Source organism: Danio rerio, chromosome 25, assembly GCF_052040795.2.
Source record: "Danio rerio strain M-AB ecotype USA chromosome 25, GRCz13ab, whole genome shotgun sequence".
NCBI lineage: Eukaryota > Metazoa > Chordata > Actinopteri > Cypriniformes > Danionidae > Danio > Danio rerio.
In genome coordinates, this window is record NC_141045.1 from 6,555,001 (window position 1) to 6,580,000 (window position 25,000).

General features: G+C 38.9%; 1 protein-coding gene and 1 long non-coding RNA gene across 3 annotated transcripts in view; one reads left to right on the top strand and one right to left on the bottom strand.

Moving 5' to 3' along the window:
• Positions 1-25,000, top strand: part of plxnb2b (plexin b2b) — a 327,318-nt gene that overhangs the window by 236,285 nt on the left and 66,033 nt on the right. For both annotated transcript variants that reach the window (NM_001423669.2, NM_001197316.3), the window contains 3 exon segments: positions 12,412-13,523; positions 19,630-19,818; positions 23,887-24,012. In NM_001423669.2, coding sequence (NP_001410598.2) covers positions 12,414-13,523; positions 19,630-19,818; positions 23,887-24,012 — 1,425 coding nt within the window. In that variant the 5' untranslated portion in view covers positions 12,412-12,413.
• Positions 3,215-5,071, bottom strand: LOC147837647 (uncharacterized). The gene is made up of 2 exons (XR_015526164.1): positions 4,298-5,071; positions 3,215-4,152 (listed from the first exon to the last, which is right to left on the bottom strand). It is a non-coding gene; the product is annotated as an uncharacterized LOC147837647 (long non-coding RNA).

Below are 25,000 nucleotides of genomic sequence, written 5' to 3' on the forward strand. Positions count from 1 at the left end.
TGGCCAACCCTGTTCCTGGAGTGCCACCTTCCTGCAGATTTCAGTTGCAACCAATATCAAACACACCTGCCTGTAATTATCACATAGTGTTCAGGTCCTAATTAATTGGTTCAGGTGTGTTTGATATGGGTAGCAACTGAAATCTGCAGGAAGGTGGCTCTCCAGGAACAGGGTTGGCCACCCCTGCTCTGTTGGATTGAGGTCTGGTGACTGGGGAGGCCTTTTGAGTACAGTGAACTCATTTTCATGTGTAAGGAAGCAGTCTAAGATTCGCACTTTATGACATGGTGTTATCCTGCTGGACGTGGCCATCAATGTGTAGGTATTTTAGTGGAGGTATTTTTTTAAACTGTCCACACTACTTAGGGTAAGTCTTTGTGTGGATCATGATGAAAGTGCCTCTAATTTGAAATCACTTCAGATCAGTTCAGCCTGTGATAAAGCAGGCTGATAATTATTTTTCATCTGTTTAGGCAAGGATGTTTTCTTAATTTAATCAGAGTAAATTATTCAGATTTTATTTCGCTTTGTTTTTAATTTATTATTTCTCAGGACTTTTATTTTGATGGATAATTTATTTTGTTTGATCATTTCATTTATAATATATTTTGGATGTCTCCCTTATTTGACACATTCATTTCAGGTTTTGGAGTCTCTTCTGAAGTTGTAAAGAGTTCATGTGTTTGCAAATAAGAGGTTGAAATGTGTGTTCTGCTGGTGTGCCTTCGGGAACAGGCGTGGTAAATACTGAATTAGACAAATATACATGATGTAACATGTTAGATTTACCTTAGGAAAGACTGTTCAATATACAACAATTGGTAGTTAAAATAAAAGTTATAATTATAGTGAGGAAAATGTTGCTACTTTCATGCACTATTTTACAAATAATACATACACTGCAAAAAATGCTTTTCTTACTTAGATTTTTTTGTCTAGTTTTAAGTCCAAATATCTCACAATTCTTAAATCAAGAAGAATTTTCTAGACAAGCAAAACATATTGCCTTGTTTTCAGTAATAATATGTCAAAATTAAGTGAGTTTTTCTTAAAACAAGCTAAATAATCTGCCAATGGGGTAAGCAAAATAATCTTGTTTTTCCATTAGACATAAGATCATTTTGCTTACCCCATTGGCAGATTATTTTGCTTGTTTTAAGTTAAAACTTACTTCAAATACTTTTTAAATGCTAGGTTGTTGTAATCCAAGGTTGGATCAACTATGGACAAACAGCCATTGAGTTAAAAAGTCATTTAAATTGATTTGAAAAAATATAAACAATGGCATCAATGGTAAGAAAAAGGATTTTTTTTATTTGCGAAGTGTATTTAAATTTTTTAATGCGAAGCGAGTTATAGATTATAGACTTAATTTATTATTTCTCAGGACTTTTATTTTGATGCATAATTTACCATTATGTTTATTATTTATTATTATTATAATTATACAATATGTGACCCTGAACCCCAAAACCATGTTGCATGGGTATATTTGTTGCAACAGCCAAAAATACATTGTATTAGTAGAAAAAATTGCTATTCGTTTTTTTTTTTATGCAAAAAATCATTCGAATTTTAAGGAGACCATGTTAAATGAAGATATTTTGTACATTTCTTGCTGTAAATGCATAAAACCATTTTTCAACCCAGGCTTATTACTGATACGTACCCCTATAAACTTTTTTGAAGATCATGAAATACGTCCCAGGAGCTTCAATTTTATTTATTTTTTTTGTTGCAGTTTTTGTTTTCGCAAATCCACTAGAGGCCGCTGTGTACGCTTTTTCAGATCTCAAATTTCTCTCACAAGTGCCATTCACGCCTGCTGTTCTGACGTAAATCCACCAGAGGCCATTGTCGACTGACTGACTGACTGACTGACCGACCGACCGATAACCCCCTGCCACCCTCTTCCCTAAACACAACCGACAGTGTTTTCAAAAGCAATCAAGAAAAAGAAAAGCCCTCGTGGCCGCCTGATTTCTACCAAATTCTCACCCTGTTAAGTACTTGTTTATTTAATTTTTTTGTTTTACCTGCTTTCTGAAACTGTTATTCGTCGGACTCGAACCCTGTCGTCGCGGTCAACTCCTCTTGGCATCTTAAGTCCACCGTCGTACACGCGAGTCACAGGACAAACTGGCAACAGTGAAAAAATCGTCCACATGGACATAATCGGTCAGCTGGTAGCGCGAAAAGAAACAAGCCGTCGACGGCATCATACCACCCCGTAGCGTTCATTTTAAAAACGAAATGCAGCCATACATATCTCTGGCTTCATAATGTGCACTCTCCAGAAATGTATAAAGGGTACATTTTCACAATGAGCCTGTGTTGCAGTTTTTAATTAGTAATACAAATTTTTACACTCTAAGAAATGCTGCTTTATTTAAAGTCTAGTTGGGTAAAAAAATTGACTAACCCAAACACTGGGTTAAATTTGGTTCTATTCATTTAATAAAAAAAAATCAGCCAAATTTTGTCCAATCCTAACAAACCATACATCAATGAAAATATACATTATAGTTATAGTTTTGTGGTCCAGATTAGACTATAAATCTATTATTACCTACAGTAATTCATTACCTTACTTCATTTGGTGCATAATTTGCATTTATACAGACCAGGACATTACCGTCATTTCAAAAAACCAAATAATTTTGTCTTTTTACCTTTAAACTGAGCTGAAGACTGAATGCCCCAGCATGGAGCATTTTACCACATTTAATAAGCCCTCAGACTTCTAATAACTCAGCCATTGTGTTGGCATCCTCACCGATTGAGGATGTGGCGTTTGGTGCTCTGGAAAGCTCTAACCCGAGTGTGTCCTGTAATCTTCAGTGGTCCAGGTGAACGACATGCAAGGACTTGCCTTGAAGTGGCACGCGGTGAATCTGAAGGCTTGCGCGAGATCTAACAAGGGCCGCTTTTCTGGTTTCGCAATTCTGCTCCGAGCCCAAAGTGTTTTGTTCCTTCACCCGGCTGAGAAGAAAACAGGATTATCTCTCTCAGGCAATAATAAACCAGCGCTAATGAGTCGTCTTTGCTGTCTCTCTGTCTCTCTCCTGGAGGTACAGGACTCTGTTCTTCACTTCTGTTGTTTTAACAACTCTCCGCTAGAATTTTTCTTAGCTTCAGTAGTGAATTACCAGTTTTGTTATTATTCATCGGACATTTGTGATTGTTTTCTTTCCCCTGGCTATCTCTGCATACATAAGGTGACCGATTAATTTTTATTTGAATTCTGTAGCGCTTTTACAATGTGGATTGTGTCAAAGCAGCTTAACATAGAAGTTCTAGTAAATTGAAACTGCGTCAGTCCAGTTTTCAGAGTTGAAGTTTAGTTCAGTGTGGGTTAATTTTCACTGTTGATAGTCCAAACACTGAAGAGCAAATCCATCGATGAGCAACTCCACAAGTCCCAACCAAGCAAGCCAGTGGCGACAGTGGTGAGGAACAAACTTCACCAACTGATGAAAGTGAAGGAAAAAATACCTCAAGAGAAACCAGGCTACGATGGGCACGACCATTTCTCCTCTGGCCAAACTGCAGTCTAGGCACTAGAAGCTGGAGAACGCTGGACATCCATCGTGGAGAAGCTGCAGGCGTGAGTAGACTCGTCTGTCACTGGCGTCTTTCAGGAATCGTTCTCATGCTCTCCACTCCTCCATGACTGCCACAGCATCTGCTCAGGAAACGGCCTGGTCCAGGATTATGGAGACCTCTAGAAGTCCTTTATGGTTGGCATCATCTCTTTAAAGGTCTTGGATAACATTAAAGACCAGACTCTTTTCTCAGGATAGTCCCGTACTGTATTTCAACTCAATTTTTGAAGTGCCAAGTTATAAAAAATGATTCAAATGAATTATGATCCTCATTGAAGAGTGCTAGTCGTTGTGGTCAGGCAAAAATAATTAATGTTAGCCAATCAGGTTGTAGTTTATGTCGAAGAACCACTAGGTTGTACTAGGTTGCAGCTCGAAGGGCATCCGCTGTGTAAAACATATGCTGGATAAGTTGGCGGTTCAGGTGACGCAGTGGCGCACACTGCAAAAAATGCTTTTCTTACTTACTTTTTTGTCTTGTTTCTAGTCCAAATATCTTAAAATTCCTAAATCAAGAAGCATTTTCTACACAAGAAAAACATATAGTCTTGTTTTCAGAAATAATATGCCAAAATTAGGTGAGTTTTTCCTTAAAACAAGCAAAATAATCTGCCAATGGGGTAAGCTAAATATTCTTACGTCAAAAGAAAAAACAAGATTATTTTGCTTACCCCATTGGCAGATTATTTTACTTGGTTTAAGCAAAAACTAACTTAATATTGGCATTTTATTTCTCAGAACAAGACAATATGTTTTGCTTGCCTAGAAAATGCTTCTTGATATAAGAAATTTTTGATATTTAGACTAGAAACAAGCAAGAAAAGCATTTTTTGCAGTGCAGTAGGTAGTGCTGTAGCCTCACAGCAAAAAGGTTGCTTGTTCGAGCCTCGGCTGGGTCAGTTGGCGTTTCAGTGTGGAGTTTGCATGTTCTCACTGCTTTCGTGTGGGTTTCCTTCAGGTGCTCCGATTTCCCCCACAGTCCAAAGACTTGCAGTACAGATGAATTTGGTAGGCTAAATTGTCCGTAGTCTATGTGTGTGTATGGATGTTTCCCAGAGAAGGGTTGCTGCTGGAAGGGCATCCGCTGCATAAAACATATGCTGGATAAGTTGGTGGTTCATTCCGCTGTGGCGACCCCAGATTAATAAAGGGACTAAGCCGAAAAGAAAATGAATGAAGTTGGCGGTTCATTCCGCTGTGTTGACCCCGGATTAATAAAGGGACTAAGCCGAAAAGAAAATGAATGAAGTTGGCGGTTCATTTCGCTGTGGTGACCCCGGATTAATAAAGGGACTAAGCCGAAAAGAAAATGAATGAAGTTGGCGGTTCATTTCGCTGTGGTGACCCAAGAGTAATAAAGGAACTAAGCCGAAAAAAATTAATTTATGAAGAGTTTGCAAAAATGACTACATTTGACCCAACTTTGAGTTAACAACCCAGCATTTAGGAGTATAAAACATATCTAGTAAAAAAAAAAAAAAAAAAAAATATATATATATATATATATATATATATATAAAATATAGCACATTTTTTGTTTTGTCTATGCTGTAAATAAATATCTGTCCCGATTGTTTGTTGGGGCGACACAGTGGCTCAATGGTTAGCACTGTTCACCTCACAGCAAGAAGGTTGCTGGTTTGAGTCCAAGTTGGCGTTTCTATGTGGAGTTTAAATTGGCAGTAGTGTATGAGTGTGAATGAGTGTGTATGGATGTTTCCCAGTGCTAGATTGCAGCTGGAAGTGCATCCGCTGAGCAAAACAAATGCTGGATAAGTTGGCGGTTCATTCCGCTGTGGTGACCCCTGATGAATAAAGGGACTAAGCTGAAGGAAAATGAAGGTTCTGGTGACCCTTTGTATCAGTTCTCTGGTAAATGATCAGCCGTTTGTTTTCATGGATCTAGCGATCAGATGTGTGATGGAGTGAGCGGTTGGTGTTGAGCACTACTGCGCCAGTATTGCGTGATGTGGAGCCACAGCGCTTTGATCCTGCGCAAATTTCAGGATTAGCAGCCGGATTAACGGCGCGTGTGACGGATGAAAGAGACTGCCACACGGGGACAGGAGACGCGCTGACCTATAACCGCACATCTGAGGGAATTTGTATGGCAACAGACGGTTTTTGGGGTTGGATGTGAGCGATTTGCATGCATAAGCAAATGAATCTTTGAAGCCGCATGCGGTACAACGGGAGCGACCAAGCAGAAATTCGGTCGCCCTAATCAGAGTTTAAAGACTCTGTCTCTCGAAGAAGTTTCATGTCAGGGAAAAGTTTCCCTCTGCATGTTTTAATAAAAAGGGTTTTTGTCTTTCATCGTGCTTAAACAAGGGAGCTCCGAAGCTCACTGAAGCCTTTTATTTTTCCTCCCCTCAGCCAAGAAAACACTTTGCCCCAGATATCAGCTGTTCGTCTGGAGTCTTTTACAAGACATCTGTGCACTTTCGTTTGGGGGAATGCATGTTGCAGCCTGTGATGATGTTCACTTGCATATTTACATGTACAACACGAGTATCAAAACTTAGATTTTACTTAATAAAAAACAGAATATATGTGCTTGACCTTCTGTACGTTATTAACTTAGTAAGAGTTTACACTCATTGGCCACTTTATTAGGTACACCTGTCCAACTGCTCCTAACGCAAATAAAGATGGCAGCACTTAAACCTATAATAATCATTAATGAAGCTAGGAAAGGTTTATTGGATGCAAATTACAAGAATTACATCGCTGTTAGAGCACCATCTGCTGTTGGAATCTAGTCTAGAGCACCACCTGCTGTTAAAAACTAGTCTAGAGCAAGTTCTGCTGTTAAAAACTATAGTCTAGAGCACCATCTGCTTTTAAAAATAGTTTTGAGCACTATATGCTGTAAAAAAAACTAGTCTAGAGCGATATCTGCTTTTAAATATAATCTAGATTGTTGTAAAAAGTGCCATCTGCTGTTAGAAACTAGTCTAGAGCGATATCTGCTGGTAAAAACTAGTCTAGAGCGCTAGGTCCTGTTAAAAAGTAGTTTAGAGCACCATCTGCTGTTAAAAACTAGTCTAGAGCGATATCTGCTGTTAAAAATTTGTCTAGATTGCCATCTAGAGCAGGGGTGGCCAACTCTGTTCCTGGAGAGCCACCTTCCTGCAGATTTCAGTTGCAACGCATATCAAACACACCTGCCTGTAATTATCACATGGTGTTCAGGTCCTAATTAATTGGTTCAGGTGTGTTTGATATGGGTAGCAACTGAAATCTGCAGGAAGGTGGCTCTCCAGGAACAGGGTTGGCCACCCCTGAACTAGAGCATCACTTGCTGATTAAAAACTACTCTAGAGCGCCATCTGCTGTAAAAAACTAGTCTACAGTGATATCTGCTTTTAAAAATAGTCTAGATTGTTGTCAAAAGTGCCATCTGCTGTTAAAAACTAGTCTGGAGTGATATCTGCAGTTAACAACTAGCCTAAAGCACCATCTGATGTTAAAAACTAGTTTAGAGCACTATCTGCTGTTAAAACTAGTCTAGAGCATCGTCTTGAGCACCATCTGCTGTTAAAAACTAGTGTAGAACACTATCTGCTGTTAAAAACTAGTGTAGAGCACCATCTGCTGTTAAAAACTAGTGTAGAGCACTATCTGCTGTTAAAAACTAGTCTAAAGTGCCGTCTTGAGTGCTATCTGCTGTTAAAAACTAGTCTAATGTGCCGTCTTGAGTACTATCTGCTGTTAAAAACTAGTCTAGAGCATCGTCTGCTGTTAAAAACTAGTGTAGAACACTATTTGCTGTTAAAAACTAGTGTAGAGCACCATCTGCTGTTAAAAACTAGTGTAGAGCACCATCTGCTGTTAAAAACTAGTGTAGAGCACCATCTGCTGTTAAAAACTAGTGTAGAGCACCATCTGCTGTTAAAAACTAGTGTAGAGCACTATCTGCTGTTAAAAACTAGTCTAAAGTGCCGTCTTGAGTGCTATCTGCTGTTAAAAACTAGTCTAATGTGCCGTCTTGAGTGCTATCTGCTGTTAAAAACTAGTCTAGAGCATCGTCTGCTGTTAAAAACTAGTCTAGAGCTCTATCTGCTGTTAAAAACTGGTCGAGGGAGCCATCTGCTTTTTAAAACTAGTCTAGACCGCCATCTGCTTTTATAAACTAGTTTAGAGTGCCATCTGCTGTTAAAAACTAGTCTAGAGCACCATCTGCTGTTAAAAACCAGTCTAGAGCGCCATCTGCTGTAATAAACTAGTCTAGAGCGAATTCTGCTTTTAAAAAATAATCTAGATTGTTGTCAAATGCGCCATATGCTGTGAGAAAGTAGTTTAGAGCGCTATCTGCTGTTAAAAACTAGTCTAGAGTGCTATCTCCTGTTAAAAACTAGTTTAGAGCACCATCTGCTGTAAAAAACTAGTCTAGAGCGCCGTCTTGAGTGGCATCTGCTAGTTAAAAACTAGTGTTTAATGCCGTCTAGAGCATTATCTGCTGTTAAAAACTAGTCTAGAGCACCATCTGCTGTTAAAAACTAGTCTAGAGCGAAATCTGCTGTTATAAACTAGTCTAGAGCACCATCTGCTATTAAAAACTAGTCTAGAGCACCATCTGCTGTTAAAAACTAGTCTAGAGCGAAATCTGCTTTAAAAAAATAGTCTAGATTGTTGTCAAAAGTGCTATCTGCTGTTAGAAACTAGTTTAGAGCACTCTCTGCTGCTAAAACCTAGTCTAGGTTGCCATCTGCTGTTAAAAACTAGTCTAGAGTGACATCTGCTGTTAAAAACTAATCTAGAGTGCCATCTGCTGATAAAAACTAGTCTAGCTCGCCATCTAGAGCGCCATGTACTGTTAAAAACGAGTCTAGAGCACCATCTGCTATTTAAAATTAGTCTAGAGCCATATCTGCTGTTAAAAACTAGTCTAGAGGACTGTTAAAAAACTAACAGTGGATTCAAGAGAGAAAAGATTTTTGAAAATCTCAGAATCTGTGCAGAATCAATTTCTTGAATATATTTTTTTTTTTTGCCACAGCTCTATCAATTACGTAATGCTTTAAAAGAGGTGTGGCTTCACATTTGGATGCTTGTGATTGGCTATGTTGGAGTTTAGGCTTTATAAAACTCACAATCACAAAGTCACAGGCTCAGGTTCCAAATTACAAAGTTGGTGCAAAATAACAGCGTTCACATGTGGGATATTTTAGCTTCAATTTTTTTACAGTGCATGGAAATGCAGACTTTGTTCACTTGTGATCAGCTTGACAAATATGCATCTTAATACCAAGCATTATGGGGCCAGTGAATAAGATTACGCCTGTAAACATCTTCATTAAGGTGTTTCAGGACATTTTAAAGAATGTTCGAGGTCATTGGGGAGTTTTAGAGGGGTTTCTGAGTGAATGCTAGATTGCACTAGTGGGTTTTTATGGTGCTCCGGGGCATGCTTGAGGTGGGGTGGTTGATAGGATGTTTTTAATAGGTTTCTATAGTGTTTTGGGCGTTTGCTAGGGATGTAATGCTGAAAGTCTTGGTTATATTTTGAATTCAGCATTGAACCCGGTAGAAACCAAGACCTGACTCGGGTTCACAATGTTTTTTCACTACAAGTCTGATTGCTAGTAAGGGAAAAAGTGCACCCTTTCTAAACAAGCTGCATGCCTTAAGGTTTCATTGATGTGCCTGGGAGCAATAGTAAAAAAAATTATCAGTGTAATGGGGATTGTGGGAGGGATTGCATAGGGATATGAGGCCTCCCTTTGAGTAGAAATCTAGCATTAGGCTCTACTATCAGGGCCCTTGGAAATATCTCAATTTTGCCCCATTATGGCAAGAAATTACAGAAATTTCACTTGTGATTAGTCAAACCCCTTAGATCTGGCATATATTTAATATCAAAGTTGAGAGGCTGAAATTCTCTCTGATATTCTGGCCTGTAGAGTTCAATGCAACCCTAGAGATCAGACTGGATTTAGGTTCATTGTAAGTCTTTTCACCATAATTCTGATTGCTGCCTTAGCAGAGTAATAGCGCACTTCTCCTGAACAACCACCAGGCTTGAGAGACAGTGCATGTCCGCATGAGCAATAGTAAAAGTCTTTGCCCTAGCAAGCGCTACTCATTAACCTCACCTCTACACTTACTTAACCTCAAAATCCAACACCCCAACAAATTAGCATCTGAATTTAGCATTTGTCATTTGCCCTAATTGAGACAGACGACTAGGTTCTCTTCAAGGCTGCTTTCCACACTGACGGCCATAACAGAATTAATGGACGCAGGCCAGTGTGTCTTGACCTTCTGTCCTGCATTACGAACACACATGTCAGGGTAATTGGATCCTTGAAGATATATGTGCGATTCTTAAGCGAAGTCTCTGTCACTGATCTATATGTCCACGTCCCATTTCCTTTGTGTCCATGAGCTTACTATTGAGTTAGAGCTGCTGAAATGTCCTTTCAGGTCTAGCGCTATCAGTAAATGCTGTCATTTATCTTCCTAGATTAGAAGTTAAATATTATATGATTCCTTTCAAGCACCTGCAGGCAGATGCATTGAGATGGTCTGTGCTCCTATAGTGCTCCTAAACCCAATTCCAAAGCAAATCTCCGAGCATGATTTGATTGTTCTTTCATAGCTCAGAAAAGTTGATGGATTTCTGATTTCTGCATCATCTTTCATTTAAATAAGTTCCCTCAGATTTGTCAAACAGGCACAAAACAACTGCTGACATAAATTAGAAGGAGATAAAGTTGAGGACTGTGCTGAGATCATCTGTTCTCCAATTGAACTCCATTCAATCTCAGTTTGGATTTTAATCTCAAAGACACAAGAAACAGTTTTTCAGGATAAAGGGGTTTGTATAGGCCAGGGGTGTCCAAATTCGGTCCTGGAGGGCCGGTGTCCTGCAGATTTTAGCTCCAACTTGCTTCAACACACCTGCAAGGATGTTTCTAGAAAGCCTAGTAAGAGCTTGATTAGCTAGGCCAGCTGTGTCTGATTGGAACTAAACTTTGCTGGACACCGGCCCTCTAGGAGTCTAGACATCCCTGGTATAGGCAGATTGGCAGTGCTTAATTTGCAAAAAGTGAGGTCCCGGAACAGATTGGGGTAACTGATCTGGCATGTTACTAGAGGAGGAAGAGGTGCCGTGGACAAAAGTGAAGACTTGAGGCAGGGACCAGGGGTGGGTTGGTTGTTGGTGGTTGTGCTGTCGTGGACAAAAGTGAAGACCGGGGGCTGTGGGTGTTGCGGACAAAGAGGGTTGGGGAGTCGCAAAAGAAAGGCAAGAGCGGGGTGAGGAGGGGGATCGGTAAAATGGGGTATAGTAAGAGCTTGATTAGCTAGGCCAGCTGTGTCTGATTGGGGTTGGAACTAAACTTTGCAGGACATTTGCCCTCTAGGAGTCTAGACATCCCTGCTATAGGCAGATTGACAGTGTTTAATTTGTAAAAAGTGAGGTCCCGGAACAGATTGGGGTAACAGATCTGGCATGTTACTAGAGGAAGGAGAGGTGCCGCGGACAAAAATAAAGACTTGAGGCGGGGATCGGGGGTGGATTGGTGATTGGTGGTTGTGGTGTCATGGACGAAAGTGAAGACCGGGGGCTGTGGGTGTCGCGGACAAAGAGGGTTGGGGAGTCACGGAAGAAAGGCAAGAGCGGGGTGAGGAGGGGGATCGGTAAAATGAGGTGCTGGATGAGACTTCAGAGGATCTGGATCCAGCTTGTTCTGACACAACTTTATAAGGGGATGGGGGTGGGGTATATGCCCCCCCGCCCCTCCCCCCCCCCCCCCCCCCCCCCCCCCCCCCCCCCCCCCCCCCCCGCCCCCCTTGGAAGAAATCCAGCAATAAACCCCACTAGATCAATCTCCTGCATGGGCAGTCACACTTCTGCTTTGAAGAAAAGTTTGAATAGTTAAAATAATGCAGAGATCCTGTGTTTCCTCTGTGTTCATATGAATATTATACAGGCAGACATATCTTTTGGACACAAGAAAAGAGAAAGGGGTTGGTATATGGGGGTTGGATGGGGGGTATATGGTCCCACCTTGGAAGATATCCAGCATTAGGCCTCACTAGATCAAGTCAGGATTTGTCTCTGATCAAGGGCCCTAAAAGTATTATTACCTTGCCCCAGGTTACATCACACTTGGAAAAAGTAAAGATATGGCAAAGATTCCATTGGTGATTGGTCACGTTTTGCTCCAATCTACACCTGAGTCCCACATAAACCACTGCTGCAACATATCATCAGCAGCAAAAACAGCCTTAGGACAAGGTAAAAGAATAACAAGCCACTCTGAAAAGAGAGCGAACAACGCAAACCAATTTAAGCCACCATTCTAAATTAAAAAGAATTGTTTAAGGGTACGATCTAAAAAGGGCAGCTACATTTACGGGAAGAAATGGAATTTGTAATAAATGAGCTTCGTGATCAGCAGGGAGACGGGGAAAAAGATGAAAATTGGCAATAGGAGGGCAGGGGGTTTTATGTAAATGAATGTGAGAGCTGAAATTAACTCAACCCTCAGGATAAGTGCGTTATCACTCCGCTGCGTTCATGAAACTCCAGGGAATGGCAGGTTAACATCATAAAAACAGACGCCCAGGTCTGAGCCTTGTCAGGGTTTTTAATTTGAAGGATTGTTTGCTGAAGAGATGAATAGGCAACGTGGTCAGGCACACTTGTAACGACCTTCACAAACAGTTATAGTAATCATCTGTTTATATGTCAACTTTGTGTACACTGTCTCCATATTTCTTTTCATAGCAGTGGCCATGCGATTCAACATCTGAACGTCACATTTGTCCTAATTCAGACTTTTTCTTTTCACAGCAATGGCTCTCTGGTTATCAGCGGTCCTACTGGTGCTACAAGTAACCACTGCATCCTCTGAAGACTCCATGTTTGAGTTTTCCACTGACACGCCAATCAATAACGTGGTGCAGGACCCTCTGACGGGGCGTGTTTATTTGGGTGCGGTCAATGCCATTTATCAGTTGGACTCTTTATTGAATCTTGAGGCCAGAGCTGAAACTGGGCCCAAGAAAGACGCGAAAGGATGCACCCCTCCGGTGTCTACCTGCCAGGATCTGAAAGACACCAACAATACCAATAAACTCTTGCTGGTTCATTCGGCAAACGGGTCACTAATAGTCTGTGGGAGTTTGTATCGAGGAATCTGCTCTCTGCTCAACCTCACCAATGTCAAAGAGCAGATCTATTATAGTGACAGCAAAGGAGAGCGGACTTATGCAGCCAGCACTGAAGATCATGTTTCTGTAGTCGGGGTCATGGCCACGCTCGAAATCGACAATAAGCCATTCAGTGTCTTTTTAGTGGGGAAAGGATATGGAAGCATGGACAGCTCCAAACTCATCAGCACCCGAATCGTGCAGAACTATCGCGACTGGGTTGTGTTTGAAAGCATCATCGAGGCGTCCACCGTCCAAGCTGTTCCCTTTGTGCCCAAGTACCTGCATGACTTTCGATTCGCCTTTAAAAACGGCAATTTTGTCTACTTCCTCTTTTCGCGAACTCTTGGCAGAACCGACAACAAGAACTTTACTTTCATCTCGCGCCTCTGCGAGAACGACAATCACTATTATTCATATACAGAGCTTCAGCTTAGCTGCGGCCAGAACAATCGGTACAATAAAGTCCAGGCGGCGTACTTGTCAGATCCAGGGAAAGAGCTGGCCCAGGTGATGACTGATTCTGGAGAGTACGGCACCATCAAGGAATGGGATAAAGTCTTGTTTGTGGTGGCTAGCTTAGAGGAAGGGGCCACCGAATCTGCTTTGTGTATGTACCCCCTGAAAAACATCAACCATAAACTGTTGGACATCGTTACGGCTTGCTACACGGATAATGGGAAGATTGATGACAGATTAGTCGTGGAGAGTCCCTACACGTCCAGTAAAGACGGTCCTTGTGTCAAACACGATGTGAGTACCAGTTTATTTACTTCGCTCAATATCACAGTTGGGATGTTGGGAATCTATTTTATGTGTGGAAATGTACAAAATTGCATAAACGATTTGCGAATAAATCGCTTTCCTTTTTATGTGTTCAAGATAATATATAATCGTGACCGGGGCTTGACATTAACTTTTTGGATCACCAGCCACTGTGGCTAGTAGATTTCCAACATTACTTACCACTCGCCGTTTTCACTAGCCACACTTTTTTTTGTTGGGAAAATATATTTTATATGCTTAAATTTAACTTTGACATGCTAAGATGACTTGATTTAGATGTTGTGTTATGTCCACAACATGCCTCCTCTCTCATTTAGCTTCTTGTGTGTGTTGTGTATTGGCTTGCTCAGTGTGCATGAGCAAATGTGTTGTCGCAATGCAATTAGTTTTAATTTCACAGAAATTTTTCAGCTCAAAATTAAAGATTTACCAAATTTATCTCTGACCACACCAAATAAGTATTTCTTAGCCACAATTTTTTAATGTGTCAAAACAAGGAAAATATGGCTGTATAGGTGCACTTTTTAATTCAACAAAACTTTTCTTAAAAAAAACATGAAATCTATAAAAGAAGTATTGTTATGTATCTAAAATATGCACAGTAATCGGTCCTGGATAAAAGTCCCAGATCAGTAGTTAACTACACATAAACAGGGAGGTATCTCCCATTAAAGCAATGTTCTTGTAAAAAAATATATAATTAAACCATATTAACAAAAATAACTAAGCAAAACAAAGCAGGTTAAACACACCGCGTGTGATAATGAAAGGATGATCACATGCACGCGGTTAATATAGGCCTTTTAATCTGTTCAAAGAATAATTAAAATGAAAGCAGAAACAAAAGAATGTGTTTATATATATATATATATATATATATATATATATATATATATTGAGCTCTCGAAAGCAGCAGGACTGTGGGTGCACGATCATCGCTCTTTGTCCAGTCTATTTCAAAGGGAACCAATCGCGCAAGTAAATGGGAGCACGCGCGCTTTTTAACAGTCACTCGCATCATCACCTGTGCGCGCAAGTGATCATCCTCTCGTTCAGGATTTACCTTCTTTTTTGCTGTTTTGCTCGCGCGAACACAGTTATTTTTGTCAGTGCTTCTCTATTCAAAGAACACATTTGCACGAATATCGGGCCATGCTTATTGTCGAACCCTGCTTTTAAGAAAACTACAATTTAAAAATGATTTCCAACCAGCCAAAGTGGCTAGTGGAGGTGTCTGTCTAACCCGCCAGAGCTAACCTCTACCCACGTTTGGCGGGTTAGCGGGTGTTAATGTAAAGCCCTGATCGTCACCTCCTTAGAAACCAGCGTTACTATAAAAAATTGTTTTGAGCGTAGACTTTTGGTCAAGCTATTGCAGAATTATTAAAACAACATTTGAGATGAGATCAGTTTACTCCTTATGCTGGGTTGATACCAAATACAGAATTAACCCTCTACTGCAAGCATTATGATAAATCTATTTAAAAAAATATTTGACTGTTTTTCTTTTCTTAAAATGGCTTAACTTGAAGTGCTGTAAAAACAAAATAATAATAAAATAAATTGGAAACATTTATTTTTTAAGGTACTTTATGAAATGTTGCCATTTGGCAACAATGTCCAACAGTGGATCTAATTTAGAAATTTCAAATTTATAACTTTACTTATAATTTATTATTCTTTCGTTTAAAGTGATTTAATTGGTGTTGTGGTATCATAAGCTTTATCACAGAACTTATAAATAACATCTTATACATACTTTCCAACAACTCATATTCCAACAGCTTTCATTCGTACCATTCATTCCATGCTGAATATTATCAAAAACAAACCTAATATTGCATTACCATGTATATAACATAATATATTCTCCAGTAAATCTTATAACAAATAAATAACAAGTCTATTATATCCAGATGCATCAGAATAATGTAGCTACTAGCTAACAATGTTTATATATAGTATACTATATACTATACTACACCTGTCCTATCTGCCTCTGAGCTAACTTACTTGAACTGTCTCTATCAAATGTCCAGTCTTCATCATTCTCATGGTCACTAAAACCCATCTCATCCTCAATTTCATCTGCAGGAAGAGCCAGCTCTGTCTTTTTCTTCTTTCATTTACCATAGAACATGGCGGTGCTCGCTAATACACTGTTTCCTGTATTCATATCTATTCAAAAATAGTATTGACATTAAAACTAGATTTTATCCATAATGCAAATGTCTTTAACATACAAATAATCAAAAATATATTACTAGCATCCATGTTTTTATTGTTACAAGTTAAAAGTTCACAGCTGACCTTGCTAGCTAGCTAACCCGTTGCAATATTGCACATTGCACTATTGCACAGTATTGCCATTCGGTAACACACATTTGAGCGGTTTGCAAAAAACTAATTTGATAGAAACTTTTTTGAGTGGTGAATGTCATCATATGTCACTGGAGGTGATGTTTTAGATTTTTTTGTGGGTCTGACATAATTGGATCCTTTGTTTTTATTGACGTTTGCATTTGCATTCAGAAACTACTCGCAATAAACACCAGTCTGTCACAAATCATCAACAGAAATCACAGCATGTCATGTGACTTAACCAAAGCACATCATTGGCTACTCTAAGGTCTTCTCTTTCCCACAAAAAAAAATAAAAAATAAAAAATTAATGTTGGTCTTTATGAAACAGTGGCAGGGAAATTAACATAAGTAACATGTTGCCGTATGGTGACACCGTGCAGTAGAGGGTTAAGTATTCGCACGAGTAAGTTACTTACAAAGTCATAGCAAACATGCAAATAGAGGTGAATTATAGTGTATGACATAGAGGGCTCTATTTTGACGGTCCATGCGCAGAGCGCAAAACGCAGGGCGCAAACGCTTTCAGGGCGTGTCAGAACGCATTTTTGCTAACTTAAGGACGGGAAAATCCGCTTTGCGCCATGGCGCATGGTCCAAAAGGGTTAAGTTTATTGTCTTAATGAGTTACAGGTGTGTTTTGAGAATAAACCAATCAGAGTCTCATCTTCCATTCCCTTTTAGAGCCAGCTGCGTCGCTCCATAAGCGCATTGCTATTAACATGACGTAAAGTAAGTTCACTTTCGCTTTTGCTCTAGTGGATAGGGAAACCTTTACGCACAGACATCAGTTAGCCTATAAATAATTGATTTAGTTTGTTAAGCTCAAATATTTGTTTCAAAACTATTTCTAAATTCAGTTCTAATTTCCAGCAAACGAATAAATGAACAATAATACCAAAATGTGCTCAAAAACCTGAGTTATTTGCAAATACACCTGCCATGCCCCATATGGTCTAAAATTTGACAGGTGTACAAATCTAAGCTTGTTTTTAATAAAACAAATATAAATATGGATATAATAAATAATACTGCTAATAATAATAACATTATACAAAAGCAAATTGAATGAACTGAAAAAGCCTCCCGAGATGAAGAAAGTATGAAGGCAGTGGTTTTTAAATTCATGTAGGCTAGAAATTTGTATGTTTTGTAATATTTTAATAATTTATATTTATATCCTATATTTATCCCTATTATATCCAATACATACTTAATATATTATATCTTTTTCATATGTAAAGATATTTGCGTATTGCATCTTGTTTGTAGTGTGTAAGCCAGGCGCACTTTGCGCCAGACAATAGACCGACTTTGTTCTGGTCTAAAGATCAGACTATTTACACTTTCTCAAAATAGCAACGCGCCAAAACACGCCTGCTTTTTTAGCCTATGGCCTTTTAGCCTATGGGCGCACATTTGAGCGCAAATGCATTTGCTATTTAAACAGCGTGGCGAAACACCTCAAAATGACCCTTGGGCCAACCTTAAAGTAGTAAAAGATTATTGCGCTGCGCCTTGCACCACATTGCGCCGGGTGTATGATAGGGCCCATTATGTGCAACCTGTTTGCTGCAAACAGTAGGAATCAGTGTTGGGTAGTAGCGTCACTACTTAGCTTAACCACATTTTTTAGTAGTGTGGCGGTAGCGTTGCTACTTTATAAATCAAATAGATTATCAGTAGCAAAGCTATTTTTTTAAACAAGTAGCGCAGTAGCCTCCGCACAAGCTACATTTACCAAACATGGATCATTGGGTGACATCACCACCTTTCATGAAGCTGTGTGGACGATGAAAGTAAACAGATGTATGTAAACAGATTAGTGCGTTCATACTGCACACAGCAGCAGCGCGTCAGCCCGGGGCGTGAGCGTCGCTGAAGCAGCAGTGCTGCGATAGTTTTGGCGATGGGTCTATTTTTGCCGCACTGCTCACGCTCACTAAAAGTATCAGTGCAATGACAAAAACACATTAAATGACAGTTAAAAGTAGCTATTTTACCATTGCCATTCCAGATTACTTTATTAATAAGTTGCTTGAGTTATTGCAGAGATGTATGGATGCAGTCCTCCAAGCTCATGGGAGTCATACACCATATTCATTCTTTCTCCACTGCAGCATGACTTTATATTCTGTACTGGACATTAGGGCTGTGCAATTAATCGAAAATCCGATTTCGATTTCGATTATGGCTTCTAACGATTATGAAAATGCATTAATCGAGATAAACGATTATTCCATTATTTACCGCCCCCTGTCCAGTTGTCCTCACTTGTTGCTCTTAAAAGCGCGAAAGACCACAAAGTCAGCACTTGGTCTCATTCGCACATTGCACACACATCTAAAGTCGTTAACGTGAGCGCTTTAATGTTCAAATAGGTGTCAAAACGCGGTGTTTAGTGATTATCACATTATACATTATTAACACCATTAAAGTGACAGAGCACAATAGCTGCCGCCTGTTTAATCATGATTAATAAAACAACTCTCTGCTCTTGACTGAAGACTTTTGTAGCTAAAGTGTTTTTCATAAAGTGAAGATGCTTAAAGCAGTTTGTTTTATATTTTTATTCTATTGTATTTATTTCTCTTTCCTTTGCAGGGAGGAAAATAACTATGCAGTTGTAAGTCAGAATTATTAGCCCTCCTAAATATTAGCAAGCCTTTTCCTCCCCAATTTCTGTTTATTGGAAAGAAGTTTTTTTTTTCAACACATTTCTAAACATAATAGTTTTAATCACTCATTTCTAATAATGAATACAAGCATTTAAATTCAAAGTCTGATTCAAAGGCTTAAATAGGCAAGTCATTATATAACAGTATTTTCTTCTACAGACAATCAAAAATATATATTACCTAAAGGGGCTGTTAATATTGACCTTAAAAGAGGTTTCAAAATATTTATCTGCTTTTATTCTAGCCAAAACTAAACAAATAAGCCTTCCGAAGAACAATATCTGAGGAAATACTGTTAAAATTCCTTCCTCTGTTAAACATCATTTGGGAAATATTTATTTAAAAAACATTCTCAGGAGCGCTAATAATTTTGACTTCAACTGATAATCGTTTGGAATAATCGTGATTACAATTATGACCAAAATAATCGTGATTATGATTTTTCCCAAAATCGAGCAGCCTTACAGGATATTATTTCTGTTAAGAGACAAGACTTTTAAAAGTGAAGTCAGACTTTACTGTCCTAATTAAATCATTAAAAATCATGGTATGATCATGTTTTATTTTGGTTAATTAAGCGTGATATAGAGGCTTTTGCCTTTCATATAAGCCACTTCTGATACCAAATGATCAACTAGAAGTCCAGTTATTATTTGTTGCTCCTAAAATGTGGATAAGCGACAAGATGTTTGTCAGGTAGTGTAGTTTATGATAAAAAGGATAAAAAGTTTATCCTACTAATGTGGATCTTTGGAATTTATACACACTATGGCGTTTCCATCAAGCATTTTTAATGCGATACTCCAAAATGAGCAATGGAAACACGTTTTTTAAAGGTAAAAGTTAAACAAATGGCAATATTGAACCAATCTGTGGTCTGTAATAAATCAGTGAATTGAAAAAAGTAGTTAGATGTTTAAGAGTTTGAACAATTAGTTATATTATATAATTCAAACGTCAGAATAAAAGTACTTTTGGAAGTGATTTTTTTTTTTTTCAGTGTCTGCTTCGTGATTCTCTTTGTTATCTTGCAGAAAGACATAGTGAACCGGTATAAGTGTGGAGCTGATTTTCTCCCGTCACCGTTGGCCAGTCGACAGGAGTTTGCCTTGAAGGCCAATCCAGTCTTCATCAGACAGAACCTGCTGACCGCGGTGGCCGTGGCTGTCGAGAATGATCACACCATTGCCTTTCTGGGGCACAATGCAGGAGAGGTGATCAAGGTGAGATAAGTTGTGTTCAATTCAAGAAACTATATTCACACGCTGCTCAAACCCTCATCCGAGGTGCTATATCCCCAAGCACTGAGGTCGCTTTTTAAGTGGGAAAATGTTCTAGATTTCCATTCGTTATGGCAGAATAATGGTACTTTTGAGTTTGGGCTATGAAAATGTACAAATTTGAAGGTTCAGTGTGTATAGAAATTGATTATTTAATAACTTTAATGTTGTTTTAGATTTGTTTATTGCTGTTAAGCTTTTCAATACAGTCAGTAATTGGCATGCTATGGCATTAGTTATGTAAGAACTGTTCTGAATGATTTGTTCATTACTGGCTGATTCAAGGAGAATACTATTAGCGAACAACAACTGAAATCTTATCAAATGACTTGAAATACAGAATGCAATCATTATAAGTACTAGTTATGGCATTTAAGATGTTACTGATTGAAAAAGTTTAATTGTGTTCATGAGAGTTCATTTTGCTTCACTTGATTCACTTCACAAAATGACTCTAAGTGATTCATTCACAATGTACAAGGGTAAATGTTTTACTTTGGCTATTTAAAGAGCACCTATTATGCATTATAAAAGGTCATATTTTGGTTTTGGGAGTCCCAAACAACAGGCTGATATGCATACAAGGTCAAGAAACACTTTCATTGTCTTATAATATGCATTTATTTTTAACTAATTATCCCAATGACTCCCATATGATTCGGTCAGTGATTGATTTGTTCTCAAACCCCTAATTTGCGTGACACTATTCTGCGCTGATTGGTCCAATGACCCAGTCTGTTGTGATTGGTCGACTGGGTTCAGCATGAGACAAAGAGAAACGCCCACCATGGTTATGAAGTAGTACAGAGTATGTGAAACCCCAATGCAGGAATGCATTAAAGCAATGCAGTTAAACACCAGCATATTACTCTCCTCTTAAACCTAACCTCAAGTATTAAAGGTGCAGTTGGTGATCTTTCACAATGCTAACAGCTTATCATAAATCTCTGAATCACACTCCCTCCCCTGCCGTCTAGAGCCACGCCTCTTTAAACACGAGCACAGCAAAAGAACCCTCTGTCTTGTGTCAAAAGCGACTAGTGCTTGTCCGGCGGCGAGCAAGCAAAAACTGACATGCTTTTTCAGAGTGAAAATTTAGAGTTGCATGGTAAACAATATAGGGAGAGACTAGGCGGAATATCGCTATTTACTTGTGTTTTGTTGTTAAACTAATTAAAATCTACATTATAGATGCTGTAAAAGGTCCCTTATGAAACTGAAAATAGACTTATCAATCTTTTATCGGAAGATTTTAGTGGCTGAACAACACTTCTGTGAAGATATAACCCGTTTGTAAGAACATCTAACGTTACATCAGCTTTGCGTGAAGCTAAAATAGTTTTAAAACAAAACATTACCTGTCTATGAAGGGTGGTAACCATTTACTCAACTCATACAATCGAACAACCAGGGGCCGCCCCTTGCTCTTAAATGTGAGTCTGTTCTGTGCTTTCGTGTTATTTAGGCATGAAAACACTTTGAAATGAACATAAAAACGGCGAGATTATCTTCCTTTTCACTATACAGGTGCCGTCGTCTCACCTATGCAATCTTCAAAACAGTCATATAGCGGTGCGTGACTGTAGGACTCCATAGTGATAAATAGACGCTGTTTTCCAAACGGATTCTGTACACGCGATTTGAAGCAGACCAAAGTCTGGGTTTTGGGTGCGTGTTTGAAAAGACATTTACACATAATTATTAATATTAACATCTAAAGATGTTTTTTCAAACACAACTAATTTTGTCCTAAATCCTATTCATTATAACGTTAGATCTGTGCATTTATAAAGTGACATCTCTGTTGTTTAATGTAATCAAGTGAAAAATATGAATTATTGAGATTCATTTATTGCTCTTTAATCAGAATGTGTGAGTCATACAGTGAAGGAAAGATTAATGAGATTTGATAACTTGATTCTACTTCTTTATAATAGCTATTCATTTTAATAGGCTGAACCGTTTGCTAATGTATTTGCTGCTAATGTATAGCTGCGTCCCAAATCACATACTTATGCACTATTTTACGCCATTTTGTAGTATAAATAGTGTAAGTAGTGCGTTCACACTGAAAACACTAAAAATAATAAGAGCACTTCAATTACCCGGATGATGCACTCATTCAGCCGCTAAAATGAAGTGTGTAATGATGGACACTTCACGCACTCAACGACCGCAGGTTTGCTTACGTAGCGGAAGGGGCGGAGCTATCGGACGCACATGTTGAATAACTATTTATTTTGGATGGTGAAAGCAAAATTCTCCTACGAGAGTGATTATAGCGCCTCCCGATGGTGAATGCGGTTATACTCACGGCAGGTTTAATTTGATAGTTTGGTCATTTATTTCAATGATTTGGCAACCGTCAAACGTCTTCAGGGAAACAGTTTGAATTTCCGCTTAGTAAAAAAACATTAGTGTGCCATTTGGGACAACACTACATACATATACTTTCCTGTTGAGTGTGTAAGTGCATAAGTACATAGTGCATGAGTGCATAGTGTATAGTGTGCCATTTGGGACGCAGCTTATGACATTTATTTTTATTTCATTCATCATTCATTCATTTTCTTGTCGGCTTAGTCCCTTTATTAATCCGGGGTCGCCACAGCGGAATGAACCGCCAACTTATCCAGCAAGTTTTTACGCAGCGGATACCCTTCTAGCCGCAACCCATCTCTGGGAAAAATCCATACACACATTCACACACACTAATACACTACGGACAATTTAGCCTACCCAATTCACCTGTACCGCATGTCTTTGGACTGTGGGGGAAACCAGAGCACCCGGAGGAAACCCACGCGAAGGCAGGGAGAACATGCAAACTCCACACAGAAACGTCAACTGAGCCGAGGTTCGACCCAGCGACCTTCTTGCTGTGAGGCAACAGCACTACCTACTGCGCCACTACCTCGCCATTTATTTTTATTTTGTAAATAATAATAATAAAACATATTACTGACTTTTTAACTGTTTATTCACAATGAAACAGTTTCAGATGAAGATAATTAGTAATTAATATGCTGAGCATATCCCTTATTTTCACATCCCAATGTTGACAGGTATAAAGATTACATTGGAAGTATTCAATAAGAGTCTTTTGAGTCAGAACTTTTCAGTGAATTATTTGATTGACTTTACAGAACGACGGATTATTTTGCTTTATTATTGTATCATGTATTATTTATATACTTTTATGATATTTGTTAAGTTTGAAAGCATCTTTCCCTAATAATAATCATATATACAAGAACAACCAACATTCATAGTTTCTCCTTTCATACTTAAAAAAAAAAAAGTCCTCCAGGTTTTGAACAACACGAGGATGAGTAAGTGACACAATACTCCTCTTAACAAACTTCTCCACAATGTAAAAATAACCAAAAACTGACAGTCCGTAGGAGGACGCCAAAAAAAAAAAAAAAAGAGTGAGCACAGTGTAAGTCATTGTTAAGGAAACGAACGCTCCGGAAATTTGAGACAACCAATTAGTGAAGCGCTACAACCAGCTAGCTACCTGATGTCACACACCTGATTTAGCATGCGCGTCACAAAAAGCTGGAGTTTAGGCTTTGGCAGGTGAGGGAATTGCAGAGGGAACGTGGCGAATCTCTGACAGAGGGATGAAAGAGAAAGAGATATTACTGTCACCCAAACCCAAGTGCTACCGCTAAACGCGTTAGACGTTATATTAGAAATAATGAACCGCTAGCTCCTAAAAGCCTTTGTTAGAGCTGATTATTTGTAGGATAGACAGATGCAATTGAGCGATGGGGAAAAAATATCCAGTCCGCATGGAGTTTTTATGAGTTCCCGCCATTTTCTGGCCATTATTGGGCTTGTAGGCCATTAGTTCAGGGTTGACACGTTTGTCAGGTGTGGCTCAGGTGTGTGGGACGCTCTGAGGGGGGGTTTGTGTGGTCCGTAAATATGACAGATGTGTCCTGTCCTGTTGCCCGACTGTTTAATTGTGGCTTTCTCTGTGTCTATTGTTCTCTCTTTATGCAGGTACATTTGTCAAGCTCGCCAGAGCCGTACAATCCAGGCCCGGGCTACAAAACCAGCGGCTACGTAAATAAGAACCTTTTCTTCGACAAAACCCAGGCGCACTTGTACATCACCACCGAGAAAAAGGTACGAGGCTGGAGTCATTTATCATAGACACTCTTTGACCTCAGGAAGCGGCTATTTTAGTGCATTTTATTGTTGTTCCTGAAATGTATGTTTTTATTTTTAAATGCAGTCGGAATATGGCAAGCCATTTTAACGTTTAAAGGAATAGTTCACCCTAAATTGAAAATGACCAAAACTACATAAACCTAATAAGTGTTTGGGCCACCCTTATCAGCAACAACAGCAATCAAGCATTTTTGATAACCTTTTTAAGGTCATGCCACAGCATCTTAATTGGATTCGGGTCAGGACTTTGTCTAGGCCATTCCAAAGTCTTCATTTTTTGTTTTTCTGCAGCCATTCAGAAGTGGACTTGCTAATGTGCTTTGTTTTTGGATTTTGTTTTCCCCTAACAATAATAACCTTCATTTAAAAACTGCATGAGGTGTTTACTTGTTATCTTTGACTAATATTTAAATTAGTTTGATGATCTGAAACATCAAAGTTTAAAGGAATAGTTAACCCTGAATTGAAAATGACCAAAACTACATAATTCTTGTAAGTCTTTGGGACACCCTTATCAGAAACGACGGCAATCAAGCATTTCTTTTATTTTTTTAAAGGTCATGCCACAGCATCTCAATTGGATTCGGGTCAGGACATTGTCTAGGCCACTCCAAAGCCTTTATTTTTTTAGTTCACCCTAAATTGAAACTGACCAAAACTTCATAAATAATAAGTGTTTAGGCCACCCTTATTAGCAACGACGTCAATCAAGCATTTTTGATAACCTTTTTAAGGTCATGCCACAACATCTCAATTGGATTCGGGTCAGGACTTAGTCTAGGCCATTCCAAAGTCTTAATTTTTTGTTTTTCTGCAGCCATTCAGAATTGGACTTGCTAATGTGCTTTGTTGGTGGATTTTGTTTTCCCCTAACAATAATAACCTTCATTTAAAAACTGCATGAGGTGTTTACTTGTTATCTTTGACTAATATTTAAATTAGT